This window comes from Mastacembelus armatus, chromosome 6, assembly GCF_900324485.2.
Source record: "Mastacembelus armatus chromosome 6, fMasArm1.2, whole genome shotgun sequence".
Taxonomy (NCBI): Eukaryota; Metazoa; Chordata; class Actinopteri; order Synbranchiformes; family Mastacembelidae; genus Mastacembelus; species Mastacembelus armatus.
Genome location: NC_046638.1, coordinates 8699321 through 8712144, shown reverse-complemented (window position 1 = coordinate 8712144; position 12824 = coordinate 8699321). Strand labels below are relative to the sequence as shown.

The 12824-nt window shown below is 41.4% G+C and overlaps 2 protein-coding genes across 2 annotated transcripts; one reads left to right on the top strand and one right to left on the bottom strand.

The window, feature by feature from the left end:
• The first annotated feature begins 5682 nt into the window (after nt 1-5682).
• On the top strand, nt 5683-6563 carry fibina (fin bud initiation factor a). The gene has a single exon (XM_026311085.2). It carries the CDS (start codon nt 5699-5701, stop codon nt 6359-6361), a length of 663 nt encoding a protein of 220 aa, XP_026166870.1. The 5' UTR covers nt 5683-5698; the 3' UTR covers nt 6362-6563.
• Nucleotides 6564-9762: 3199 nt separating this feature from the next.
• Nucleotides 9763-12547, bottom strand: tmem276a (transmembrane protein 276a). Its single transcript, XM_026311082.1, has 4 exons — nt 11529-12547; nt 10979-11092; nt 10755-10892; nt 9763-10600 (listed from the first exon to the last, which is right to left on the bottom strand). The coding sequence occupies exons 1-4, from the start codon at nt 11932-11934 to the stop codon at nt 10353-10355; spliced, it is 906 nt and encodes a 301-aa protein (XP_026166867.1). The 5' UTR covers nt 11935-12547; the 3' UTR covers nt 9763-10352.
• Nucleotides 12548-12824: the final 277 nt, after the last annotated feature.

Here is a 12824-nt window from a genome sequence, read left to right as displayed (position 1 = left end):
CAGCAGTCTAAAGGGGGATTAAGCTTTCTGTTCTATGCTATGCCTCCTAATAGGATTGTGCTTGAGCAAGTGATGTACTTGATGTGGAAGCACAGTGACGTTAGACCGTAGATTCAACTGTACAATAGGATGGGTGTCAGTGTAACAATAACATTGTTTGCTGCGTTCCTGTTTACATGTAAAAACATATCGGGTGTATAAAAATAATGTAACATAAAATAATTTGGATATCACTTTTCTGTAATAAATCATGGATTGTATCTTTTAAATCAAATCCTTCTCTGTTCACTTTTCTTTCTGTGAAAATGTAGTGCAGCACAGAAGCAGCCTCTGGGTCCAGCTGATATGATTTTCATGACTCTAAGTTTAACTAAATCTGCTTATGGAAAAAAAAAAAAAAAAGCACAGCAGTATGCAGAGATTTTTTTTTTTTTTTTCTTGTTTTCCACTAGTTTTATCACAGACCTCAAATCTTCTTGCCAGAAAGTGTTCATATAACAGATTGTTAAAAAGTGTTTCTATGAAAAACCCACAATTTGAGTTTTGTATGATTTTCCCACTACATTGTGCTGTTTACTGCTGTTCTCCACTCTTGTCATGTCCATTAACACTGGTCCTTCATGCTTTACAGTGCGATGTAAACACTCCAGAAGAGGCGTGCAGTGATCTTGTTTCAAGCCGTAATGACAGATGGTTACGTATTTCCTATGTTCTTTCTTACTATTGGATGCCTACACAGAAATTTTTCCTTTCACCTCTTTCATCAGAAGCAACTGACCTTACATACGAGGCTTAAAAATCACAGTTTCACATTCTCACCGCTGTTGAGTCCTAGTGAGAAAATAACTTCATAAATTGATTTATTCCACATAATACGTTCTGTGACACTGGAAAACCTTTAAAGTGATGTTAAAGGAGTATATCTGAACACAGTCTGTGCCACCAATCAGGCCAAAAGACATAGATTCACAACAAGAAGTCACCTGCAATTTAAAAACAATGTGGCAAAACTTAATTTCATAGCCCAGCATTCAAAAAAAGTGATCGCTGAAATAATATCAGCAAAATATACCCAAATTATCTGAATCAAAGTCCTGATGTGCAGAAAATGGCCCCTGTAGGTGATATGTACATCATCTTCCTTTGAAAGCTAGTGAAGTGTAAAGTAGCATAAAATGTAAATATTCAAGCACTAGTACCATAAGGCTAAGCATATAGTAAGTTCAGTAAATTGATTAAATGTACTTTATAACACTTCTCTCATACTGTAGATGAGTGAGCAGCTTTTACACAAAAAGGAAGATGCTCTGCTTTCATCACAAACTTTATTCTCCAACTCAGCTGCACATAGCTGCACCAGCTGGGGGTTTTCTGCAGGGCTCCAAAGTCAAACATGTGAGTCTCACTCCCAGTAAAACAGAAGAGACATTATTCACGGTATGTGCAGAGCAGTTTTCCTGAGTAGACGTAAGTCCAAATGCAGTCTCGTATACCTGCTGGGATTTTAACCGTTTTCCCTCCCCGGCAGACTGCAGGCACTAGTTCTTGGTCTCTGTGAGCACATCCAGGTGGCTGATGTTATTCATACTCACTGATTTACAGTGCAGGTTAGGAATGTAATCAGTGGGCTCCCTGAGACTGTGGCCATAAATCCATCTATACAGAAGCATAAAGAGGGCAGGGGGCCCAAGGACGACCAGCAGGGGACAAAGGAGCCACAATACTGAAGTCCACAAAACGTTAGAGCAGCTTGATGCAGAAAACTGTTTCACGTATGCACGTATTTATTATAAGTGGAGAGCGGAGTCAGGGTCTAATCCTGGGGGGAAATGGCACCTCAGGGACTATGGGCTGTGATTGAAAACAAACTGTAGATGTACTACGCTGGAGATAGTCCAGAGATTTGGGGTCATAGCTGAGGGCAGAATTGATCATCATCGTTTAATTTAATAACCGTGCCATGATGGAAAAAAATCACTCTAGTGTGCACAGTATTACAATATATATGTGTGCTGTAACTTTTAATGGGTGCATTTCCAGCTGATCCATTATTTGATGCAGACAGTTTTCAGAAGGTTTGTGACCATTGAGCTGTGCTTTATATGTGTAGGAGGAAAATGGGAAAATGACAGTGACTGTAATACCAAGACAGTACAAAATGTTGTATGTCTTGCAGTGCTTTGAGGCTTCTGCCAGTGGAATAATTACTTTGTCTGCTTCAGTGGTTTTCTCCTTCCTACTTGTATATGATTTGGTGAACAATGCAGAATAGGGAGCTTGAAAAAATTTTCTCTTGTTGGAAGTGAGACCAAAACCTAATGCCTACTGTTTATTATTTTCATAGATGTATTGAAATATTTTAGGTGTGTTTCTCCGTTTATGGGAAATGATGTTTGTATATTATGTTGTTTACCTGTTTATGGCTTTAAATAGTTCATTTCACTAAACACATCTCTTGAATAGCTATAACAATTGTGTCTGACTCACTTAAGATTTTTTAAAATGGAAATACAGAATCCTAATATTTACAGACAAGATTTACTGCATGTCTGACCACCATTGGTCAAACATCACTGTGGTGTTGAAAATATCAACATGTAGTAAACAGCAGAATTAGATGATTGTGCAGAGTTTGTGCTGCCTGGGTGATTTTTTTTCATTGATTGTTGGTTAATAAGATGCCAATGTCTGAGCTCATTTAAGACTTTAATGATTTAATGATTTAATGAAAGGCCATATAAATGAACCTACTGTAGCATGACTGTTGATAACTGATGGAAATGTTCCTGCTATGAATTACCATATCTAAGTAAGTCTTTTGGTTGATGAGTTCCGCTGTGATGAAGTGATGAGCATAAGGTCATTGAGATTCACTGCGAGACTATGAGTCAGTCACTGCAGTCTTCCACGCAGGCTGCAGGCCCCTGGTCCCTCCTGCTCTCTCAGACCAGCACTGAGAGGAAACCAATCATCAACATCTGAGAGGCATCTGTCCAAACTACCATCCTCAGGCCTCAGCAGACACACACACACACACATACACACACACACTCAAGATTATATAGTAGAGGATCAACAAGAAAATCCCAAACAATTCCACTGATGTGTATTTGCTGTTACATCTGCTTTCAGGCAGCTTTGCCCTGCAGTACTGTGCTCTGCTTTGGCGAGCTGGTCAGTTTACTCTAGCAGTGTTTATGTTGAGAGACACTGTATTTATTCAGGTGTGTGACTTATGAAGGAACAGAGAAAGGCTGCATGCCAGGAAGCCTCAAGCTGTCTCTGCTTGTATCTTTGATTCAGCAGTGTGTTCAACAGTACAACAGTGGATTTCAAACAAACAACTCTTTCTTCTAGAAGCTCTACTCTTGTGGCACATAGTTACAAAGGGCAAATACAAAACAGACTCGCTCTGAAGTGTAGTTGTAAAATATATTTCCACATCTTGGAGACAAATGCTGTTGTGCTACTACAGATGTAATGACACTGATCTTTTTTTAGATTTATGACCCCTTGATGATAATGGACAACTAATGAGTCCTAAGTGTTTAAAAATAGATGCAACAAAAGACCCAAATTGTGTGAGAATATCAGCCTCTTTCTAAAGTCCACAGTGATTAAAAGGAAATTCTGTGCAGTATTATTTACTGGGTGACACAGAGAATTTCCACTTGACTCTGCAGTTACTGTTGGTTGGAGCATTTTAATGTCCTTCAGCTCATTGTTTTGGTTTTCCAGCCCACAGCTTTACTGTTTTGGTTTTGTTGCTCTCATCATTTTCAGCAACAAAAAGCAGCTTATTTAGCAAAAGAGCTCTGATAAATCCTATCTGTCCAGCACAAAACAGACAGCAGACTGTGGGAGATGAAACATCCTGGGTCTGATACATCACATGTTGATGTGTTAAAGGTGTAGAGAACGGAGATGGTGACTGTCCCTGGGTGATAGGCATATGACTAAATAGAAGGTTTTTTATTCAGAAGTCAGGTTAAAATGAAAAGCACATGTTATAACGTTTCAGACTTTTTAAACGTGGCGTTTTATTGCTTTATTGTCAGCAAATACAAGCTGGATTAGTGGGTCACATTTGGCATGCAGCTGTTTCTGTTTTCCCTTAATTAGCTAAACCAGCAGAGGTTGGGTCCTTCTTTTTCAATCTCCCAGAGCAGATGCAGGTAGTGCGTGTCAGGTGAACACAGTGGAGCATTCAGGACATAAAGAGCCATATATTTCCATCAGCAGATGGTGGTGACCAAAAACAGAGCTAAAAGAAAGTAAATGTTGGACCAAAACACAGTTTTAAATGATTGTTAGTGCTGCCCCCAAGTGCCCAAAAATAAGATTACTGCTTTAAACACATCCCAGAGTGTACAAATGATCTGTCTTTTTCAAACATTGTCTTGGAGTCAGATACTAATAACTTTTGTTATGAATGTTTTTATGTAGTTATGGAAAGCCGAGTTAGAGCCAAATTACAAACAAATAATTCTTTACACAAAATAGTTACTGAAAATCAACAAAACAGTGTAAAAATTAGTGGAAAATGATTTGATTCTGTGAATCACCCTGATTTTGCACTGCCCTCTCCTGTCATTTTCAAATCTGCCACAGGCCTTTTTTTTATGGAAGATATTTTGATGCCATTTTATTTAATAATACTAAGTGCAGCACTCTGTTTAGATTGATGAGTTTCAGGACCCTAGCACAGTTTATGCTGGCTCACTGACATGATTTACTCAAATGCTTAAAAGAGCTGTTGTTAGCAGTTTTATTGGCACCTGTGTAAAATGTCTTTGCCCTCCTCACCCTGCAGTTATCTCTAATGTATTCCAGCCGTTCCTTTCACCTGACCTCCAGATGTGCCAGAACACCTGCTCCCAGCTCCCATATCTGTATCTGACCTTCAACCTTTGCTTCCTGACAGGTTTTCTATATGACTCTTAGGTTTAGTGTTTACACGTTGTTTTCATGTCTTGTCTTCCTGTTTGTAGATTATACCTTTAGATTTTTTTTTTTTTTTGATCAAACATGTTTTCAGTTTTTTCTATTCTCTTATATTTTGTAGGTATCTCATGTTTCATACCATGTCATACAGCAAAAGCCAAACCCCATCCTGTGGATACTGCTTGAACCTAAATGGATGGATGAAACAGAGGACACCACCAGTCACTTCCAGCTCCGTGTTTATTGCTCAGCATATGTTTCCAGTTTGTGTGAGTATTGTTGACATGCTGAGAGCCATATCTGCGACCACACTGCCATGATTAAACTATTTAAGACAGGATGTGCAGTAGAGACTATCATAGCCCAGGGGACCCTCATCAGAGAGCTCAAATTATACACTCTGGGAATCCATCTATCTACTTCTATTGTTGGGTGGAAACTTAACTTCTAATGTATTTTTCTTTTGACAATATCCATTGGCATTTTATTTAATGACCAAAATGATGAAATGATTTAATGACCTCAAATACAGGCCTATAAGAAACGTGGATCAGGCTAAGTGTTTGCACTGTTGGCGTGACGTTATTTGAAAAGCAGCTTTGTAACTCTACACTGACACTGTGTGGTTGGAGTAATCAGGGGCCACTAGGGGCCCTCTTCACTTCAAAAGGCGGTCTGTGCCTTTTAGGTGACGGGGGATTTTGTAACATGAGTCAGGGTGAAAACCGTGCGCCGGCTCCGGCTCCCAGTGCAGATGCTGTTGGTCAAAGAGAGAGAGAGGAGGTGCATGATGGACCCCGTCCCACTGCTGCTCACCATAGTCACATTTTTCCCATTTTGCTCGGCATACTACACCGGGCCCCTCCAACCGGAGATCTCCAATGGCACTTTTCATCACTTCTTTGTGCCGGACGGGGATTACGACGCGACTGAAGACCCGGAGCTGTGCCAGATGCTGTTTAAGTTCTCTGACGTGTATCCATGTGGGGCCTCCGAGGACAGCGACTCCGCGGTGCGGGACGACTTCATCATCACCAAGCTGCAGACGGAGGACGCGGCGCGACTCCTGGAGACCATCGGCCGCACTGTAGCGCACGACCTGGACGGAGAGGACAGCTACGGCAAGTTCCTCCAGAGGGAGATCTCCCAGATCAGCGAGGCCTTTTCTAACGTGGACAAGTCGCTGGTGGAGCTGGAAGTGAAGTTTAAACAAAGTCAAGAGACTGAGCTGAGAGAGGAGCAGCAGCTGAACGGCCATGTAGTGAAACAAGTGAGTGACATCAGGAGCGCCCTGAGGGAAACTACGGACATCTCTCTGGGACTTAAAGACAAACATGAGCTACTGACTCTCATCGTCCGCAGCCACGGGACTAGACTGAGCCGCCTGAAGACCGAGTACCTTAAAGTTGATTCATAGTGGGCTTATGGCAGCTTGTGTGTGTGTGTGTGTGTGTGTGTGTGTGTGTGTGTGTGTGAGAGAGAGAGAGAGAGAGAGAGGACCCTCTAGTTCAACAAAACAACTGGAAAGTATAGTGTGGCTTATAAATACCCTTTCCAAGTATTTGAATATATCTGACCTTTGGTGTTGCCTATTCCTTGGAACTGTGTCATTGAAGGGAGCGCTAACAAAAACATCAACACATTCCTCTGAGTCAGGAGGGAAAAAGGAAATGTGAACATAAATTGTCTGCAAGGAGAGACCTCTGTGCCACTTCTGAGAAAAACAGCTATTCAGCAGAGAGTATGAAAACAAAAGCCGCCCAGTTGGATTTATCGTCTACTACATCCATAAACCGGCCAACTTTCTGTCTGTATGGTTTAAATTATAAAGCTCACAGTTTTAGGTTATTATAACTGATCAAATAAACACCACATATTTATCACAAATAACGTTCTATGTTTTATTTCAATGAAAACTTAATATTGCTCACTGAGGTTAAAATGAATGAATATTTTTTTGTGTTTTTATGTTGAAGTTGTGATTATTTTTTTTTTTCTGCTGTATATTTGTCCTGAGAATTACTATATTGTAAAACCACCTCTGTGCTTTGAAGCTTGAGCTTTTCATAAACATAGAACCTTTGAAATCTGAACCTTTTTGTTTTCAGCAGTGGAAAGTGACCCTCCTCCCATGTCATGTCTTTACATCACCACATTTTAGTTTGTGTTACAAGTGGCAGGCGTGACTGTCCCTTCAAGTGGCCCTGGTTAATTGGCATCTGGAGTCTGTCGTTGCCTCCCACTTCCATCTGGAAATCATCTACTCAAGTATCACATATCTCTGTCCAAAAGCAGCCACTGTCTTCATTATCTAGTCTTTTTGTCTGTCACAGGCCGTTAAGTGTGTGGTTGATATGAAATGTTTTTTTGTGTTGCAATTGCCACACAGCTTGTTTAAATCTCTATCAAAACTGTTCCAGTGTGTGTCGACATAAAACATGTAATTGCTGACAACTGTTTATTGTAGGAAAGCAGTTTGGAATTTCTGAAATGCATTAACTCTTGTCTTCCAGGTTCACACACACACAAAATAATCCACTGTCAGGCTGTTTAATGTTCAGTGTCTTGATTTTAATCTTCAGACTGCCTTTCATAATAATCTGTGTATTTTCTGTTTCCAACTACCGTTTAAAACACTATTGTCCAACATCTGCATCAACTACAAACTAATTGCCATAAGCGTGCCCACTTTTTACAGAGATATTGTCTCTGCAGATGTGAGGGAGCCAGATGTTGCTGCCATGAGCACAACTGGGTGTGATTTCCTCTGTCTGGTTTTCCTCACAGTCCAGCTTCCCCAGAGGGACCCCATTTTGAAAACAGCCCTGTGTAGTTGAGCACAGTGCCAGAACTGCAGACAGGGGCTCCATCTACAGAGAAACCCTATATGTCTATATGGCTCTTCATTTCCAAGGGCGCTAGACAGGCCTCCGAAGATTTGATTAAAAGATTTGTTTCAAATTTCCACCATGTAAGTCATGAAACCTCTGGTAAGCAACCCTCTCATCTTACTTAATTTGTGTGTGTTGGCTCAAATCATTAATTCCACCTATAGGAAAATATTTTTCTTTCAGGTTCCCGGTGCTGAGAAGCAGGAAGTCCCGAGTGTTAAGCCTGCTGTTAAAAGAATGTTATCTCCTCACTGATGTATTTTAAGAACAAACAAAGAAAGGTCAAGAATGCAGACCAGAGCTGCCCTGAGAACACAGTGACCTCTCCCTGGACAAGGCACAAAACCCCCAAACTGCATGCCTCTGTAGCTTTATTATTAAGAAGACAAGAGCTGTTTGAATACTACTGCTGCTTCTAATCCTACTATAAGTATCACAGAGAATCACTGTTCTGGTCATTTTACTTGAGTGAGAACAATGGTTTTGACAAAATAATTATGTTTTTCAGAGGGGCTCAATCATTTCTCCGTCTTCAGCAGCAGAGCAACTCCATGGCAACTGAGAAAACCACCACTGCTCAAAGGAGCCCCTCTGAGGAAGACCATGACCTGGGGTTGAATGTTCTAGAAGAAGCTTGTAAGTGGACCTTAAGTGAAGCTTATTTCGTCTCTTTGCTATATTGAAGCCCAAGAATGAACTTTCACACCAAAAAAAAAAAAAAAAAAAACAAATGTTACTGATACTACAGAAAAATATCATCTCCAATCTATTTCCTCAGCCACTGAGAAGTACTCTGCTCTTTTACTTCAGAATACTACATTCTGAATTTTACAAAAGACAACATAAAAGTAGAGTCATTATACAGCATGACCCATTACAGAATCCCACATTAGATTATTGGATTATAACCCTGGGCTCAAAAATGTTGCTTTAATGCTAATGCTTTAATGTTGCACCTGATGAAGTTGGGACTATCATAATTGCTTAGCTACTTAGTTTGTATTAATAATTAAAAGTATAATAGTATATAGTATAAGTATAATATTCACCTCTAAAATACAGTATATAGATAGATAGATAGATAGATAGATAGAAACTTTATTAATCCCACATGGGGGAAATTCAGAAGTGGAGTATAAATATAAAGGCATATGGAATTACCCAACTGCAGTAGAAGTACCTCAAAACTGTAATTGAGAAGAGGTCTTGAGTAAATGTACTTCCACTATGCAACAATTATGATTATCATTTATGCTACCATACTAGCATTTCAGCTGCATCTAGTAATAAATATAGTTTGAGCAATGCAAGGATGAAGAGAGGAGGCTGAGGAACAGAGGAATGAGACAATTAGCATTTGAATTCGATGTCACAATGCTTTATTTTATCATAAAAACTGTGGGTGCAGCTCACAGTGGCTGGTATGCAAGTTGTCAATGGAAGAAAAAAAAATTAATTTAATGAATTATAACACAAGTAGAAATCTGTGCTGTCACCAGCATCTAATTACAGAAATTTTAATTGAATGTCATTTAATTTGTTTTAAATGTGTAATTGATGTTTTTCAAAATTGTGGTTTTATTTCATTGTCATCCGCAGCCGACAGCTGCTTTATTTCATATTTTTTCTGTCCTTTTTTATTCAGATCCTTTAATTTTTATCTCCTGGTTTTGGTGACTGACATAAGTTTTGTTCACCTATGTTTTTTAAAGTGTTCTAAGTGTTTAAGTGGTTAAACCAAACAGATGGCTGCAAACACCTCTTCTAAAAATAACGCTGTAAATGTTTTCACTCCATCAGCAGTCGTCGCTCCCTGCTGACACACCAGTGAACTCATAACGCGAGGGTCAAAACAACCACAGACACACTTATATCACATCTGTTAGTGTGTTACGCAATATGGAGAAAGTTTTGCATGGCTGATTTATTTCTCAAAAATATTTTGATGGGAGGTAAGACCTCAAGAACAACAAAACATTTCCCTCGAACACAGTTTGGTCTTAACGATCATATTTTTCCTTGAATAAACACAAATGCATCTGCATACATACAATTCAAAAAGTACATGTACATAACTTGTATTGAATGGGTACATAATGATACACAGTTGCCCTTTGAAATGTGACAGTACACATCCATAATTTGATCCTTTTAAAGTTGTGCTATTGATCTTCTGCCAGTTTTTCTTTTTCTCTTTTTTTCTTCTCAAACTAGCAAGAAAATGTGTATAACTATTCTCCTCTTGAAGAGCAAGCAATAAGACTGAACAGTTCATTCATGAAGAGGGACAGAAAAAAAAAAAAAAGCACCAGAGGAACTGAACTCATCTCCAGCCAAATGCCACCTCTTTTTTCATTGTCAGGTGAGAGCCGGAGTCCAGTGTCCTCTGCTTTCCCTGTGCCACTCTTGTCTGAAGGCTCTCTCTCTGCTCCGAGTCCCTGGGTAAAACTGTCTCTGGGACAGGTCTCGTCACTGTTTCAGGATGAGACAGGTGTCTGGGAGATGTGCGGCGACCTGTCACACGCAGCCGTTTTCCTGCCTGGGCTTGTGCGCCACAGGTGTGTGTGGAGGGTAGAGGGAAGGAGCCAGTGTGCACAGGAAACCAGCCAGCAACGTAAGGCCCAGTCCCCCCCAGGCACAAAACATGGACCAGCCATAACCATGACTGATGTCCTCCGGTATGCCAAACATGTAACGAGGATAGCGGGACAGTTCAAAGTTGATCCCAGCCACACACGTGCAGAGGGAGATTATGCAGCATGTCCCTGCCAGAGAGGAAGACGAGAACCAAATCAGACACAAGAGCAACCCACCTCCATCTCCTCTGATGCATCAGTTCACCACCCTCTCATTAGCAGAGACCTTGCTGCCCCTCTGTGGTGACTCAGGGTAGTGCTCTTTATGTAAAGCGCGTCTTACCTCCCATGAGGAAGAGAAGTCCGGCGACATACTGCATCAGATCATGCTCCTTACAGCAGCCCAGCACCCCTATGATCCAGCCGAACAGGATGATGGCTATGGCCATGCCTATGAAGCTGGCGGTCATCCTCTGGAGGTCTGCAAAGGCACAAGACAAAGTGAAGCTGTGTGTCAGAGCGATGCTATATGTTTCTTTATATTAGTTCATCACGTCATGGACTCACGCAGCGCGTGCCACTCATCCTGGCGTATTGTCTTCGTCAGATTGATTGGCAGATTTTTGGGGAGCGCCGACGATGAGTAGTAGTATTTTATTGGTGTGCAGCGCGGAACCAATCCTGTGGATGTAAACAGCACAAAGAGACACACTGAGATGAGATGAACAGGATATCACAGGCTCTCTGCTGCCACCCCCTCCCAAAAAAAAATTAAAAAATAAAAAAATAAATAATACACCCAACCCCCTTCCGCCACCACCCACCCATCCACCCACACCATTGTGGAGTAGCTTATTGTACGCATCTCGAGGCTTCTGTTACTACGGCTTGCCCTTTTTGGTGCTGGAAAATAACACAGCACGTCGATTGCACTGTAGCTGTACTCTGTGTTATACTGCGTAGGCCTCCAGGGTCTGTGCGCAGCATCAGCACCTTGGATAGCGCATATTCGTACACAGAAGTATTTACAGATGGCGCCCCGCAAAAACAACAACAAATGTCCAAAACAAACATGTTATAACACAATGACCCCCCCAACCCCACCCCCGAGCCAAACCTTTAAAGATCAGATCTTCTATCTCCAGGTCGAATGTCTCTCGGTGGCACTTTCTCCACAGTCCGGTGATGGTGGAGTTGAATTGCCGACTGCAGAGGGACTCCATGGCCGGGGCAGGAGGCAAGAAGTGCCGCTTGGCCCGCAGCAGCAGCATTTCACCGCTGACACTGGAGCCCTTTCTCTCCACGTTTTTCTCCTTTGGCAACATACGAAGCGGAAGGTTGTTGTTGGAGATGTAAATGTAACCGGGGTCGTTTCTTTTGTTTGAATAATTCTTGCAGCGTTCCCGGTGCCTCCTCGCGTCAGTCTCGTACCAGTTGTCAGTGCCGATCGCTATTGCTATCAGTCCCATAGCGCAAAACGCCAAAAACAGACCCGCCACGGTTAAAGTCCTCATAGCAGCCATGTTCCATGCGTATCTCGCCTCGGTGCCGTGATAATTTCACGGGACAGCGGGACTCCGCTCCTGGGGGCTGCTGTCAGTGTCTGAGGTGGGGAGGAAATTCAGCAATACACGGAAATCTGAAATGCAGATAAATCCACAAAGCCCTCATTTCTTTGATTTGCCAAACATCTCCAGAAAGAGCCAAATTACGAGGCGGGGGGATAAATTCATTTGGGCCTAGATGATCTATTTTGGTTGTCTCCTCTATGCCTCTGAACTCAGTCTAGCCTAGATACTGGTCAGTCCAACATTTCTTTTCCAGTAGATGGAGACAGAGCAAATATCTGAAAGCAGAAGCAGCCGCAGGGCTGCATTTTACTATAACTGTATACATGAGCTGTTGTAAAAGATTGGCAAAGTTTGCCAAAGTCCTGTAGGAGGAAATGCCCCACCTCCAGTTTTTTTTTTTTTTTTTTTTTTTTTTTATTGGCCCATCTCCTGTATCATCTCAGATGATGTGTTCAGTTATGAAACACCAAAGGGAGCAGATTACAGCCCACAACAGGCCCCCACTTTCCCTGTCCACTCTATAACAACCATTTTATTCACCTCCAACATGTCACCTCTGTAGCTTTCCATCCCATCAGGGCCAACATATATAAACAGTGTGTTTTATTTTAGAAAGGTAAAAACACCTCAGATAATAATGTCTAATGACCTGCTGTGACCAATAAATGTGTGTGTAAGAGAAAATGCAACAATATAGGGGACACAGTGGCTCCAAACATTTCAATCATGTTTTCACTGGTTTCATACTCGTGGTCAGTAGTTCCTCAATTGAAACCATACTGCTAAACTAAAAGAGGAACAAGCCTGATTCCGAACTTCACTTTTGGTTTCGGCGCCTGTGT

What these genes read in the sequence shown, in the direction of transcription:
- fibina (XM_026311085.2), top strand. Translation starts at nt 5,699, where the DNA reads ATGCTGTTGGTCAAAGAGAGAGAGAGGAGGTGCATGATGGACCCCGTC.
- tmem276a (XM_026311082.1), bottom strand. Translation starts at nt 11,934, where the DNA reads ATGGCTGCTATGAGGACTTTAACCGTGGCGGGTCTGTTTTTGGCGTTT. An exon ending in GGATGAGTGGCACGCGCTGC is followed by an intron (nt 10,893 to 10,978) that starts GTGAGTCCATGA and finishes GTGCCTTTGCAG; the next exon opens with ACCTCCAGAGGATGACCGCC. An exon ending in ACTTCTCTTCCTCATGGGAG is followed by an intron (nt 10,601 to 10,754) that starts GTAAGACGCGCT and finishes CCTCTCTGGCAG; the next exon opens with GGACATGCTGCATAATCTCC.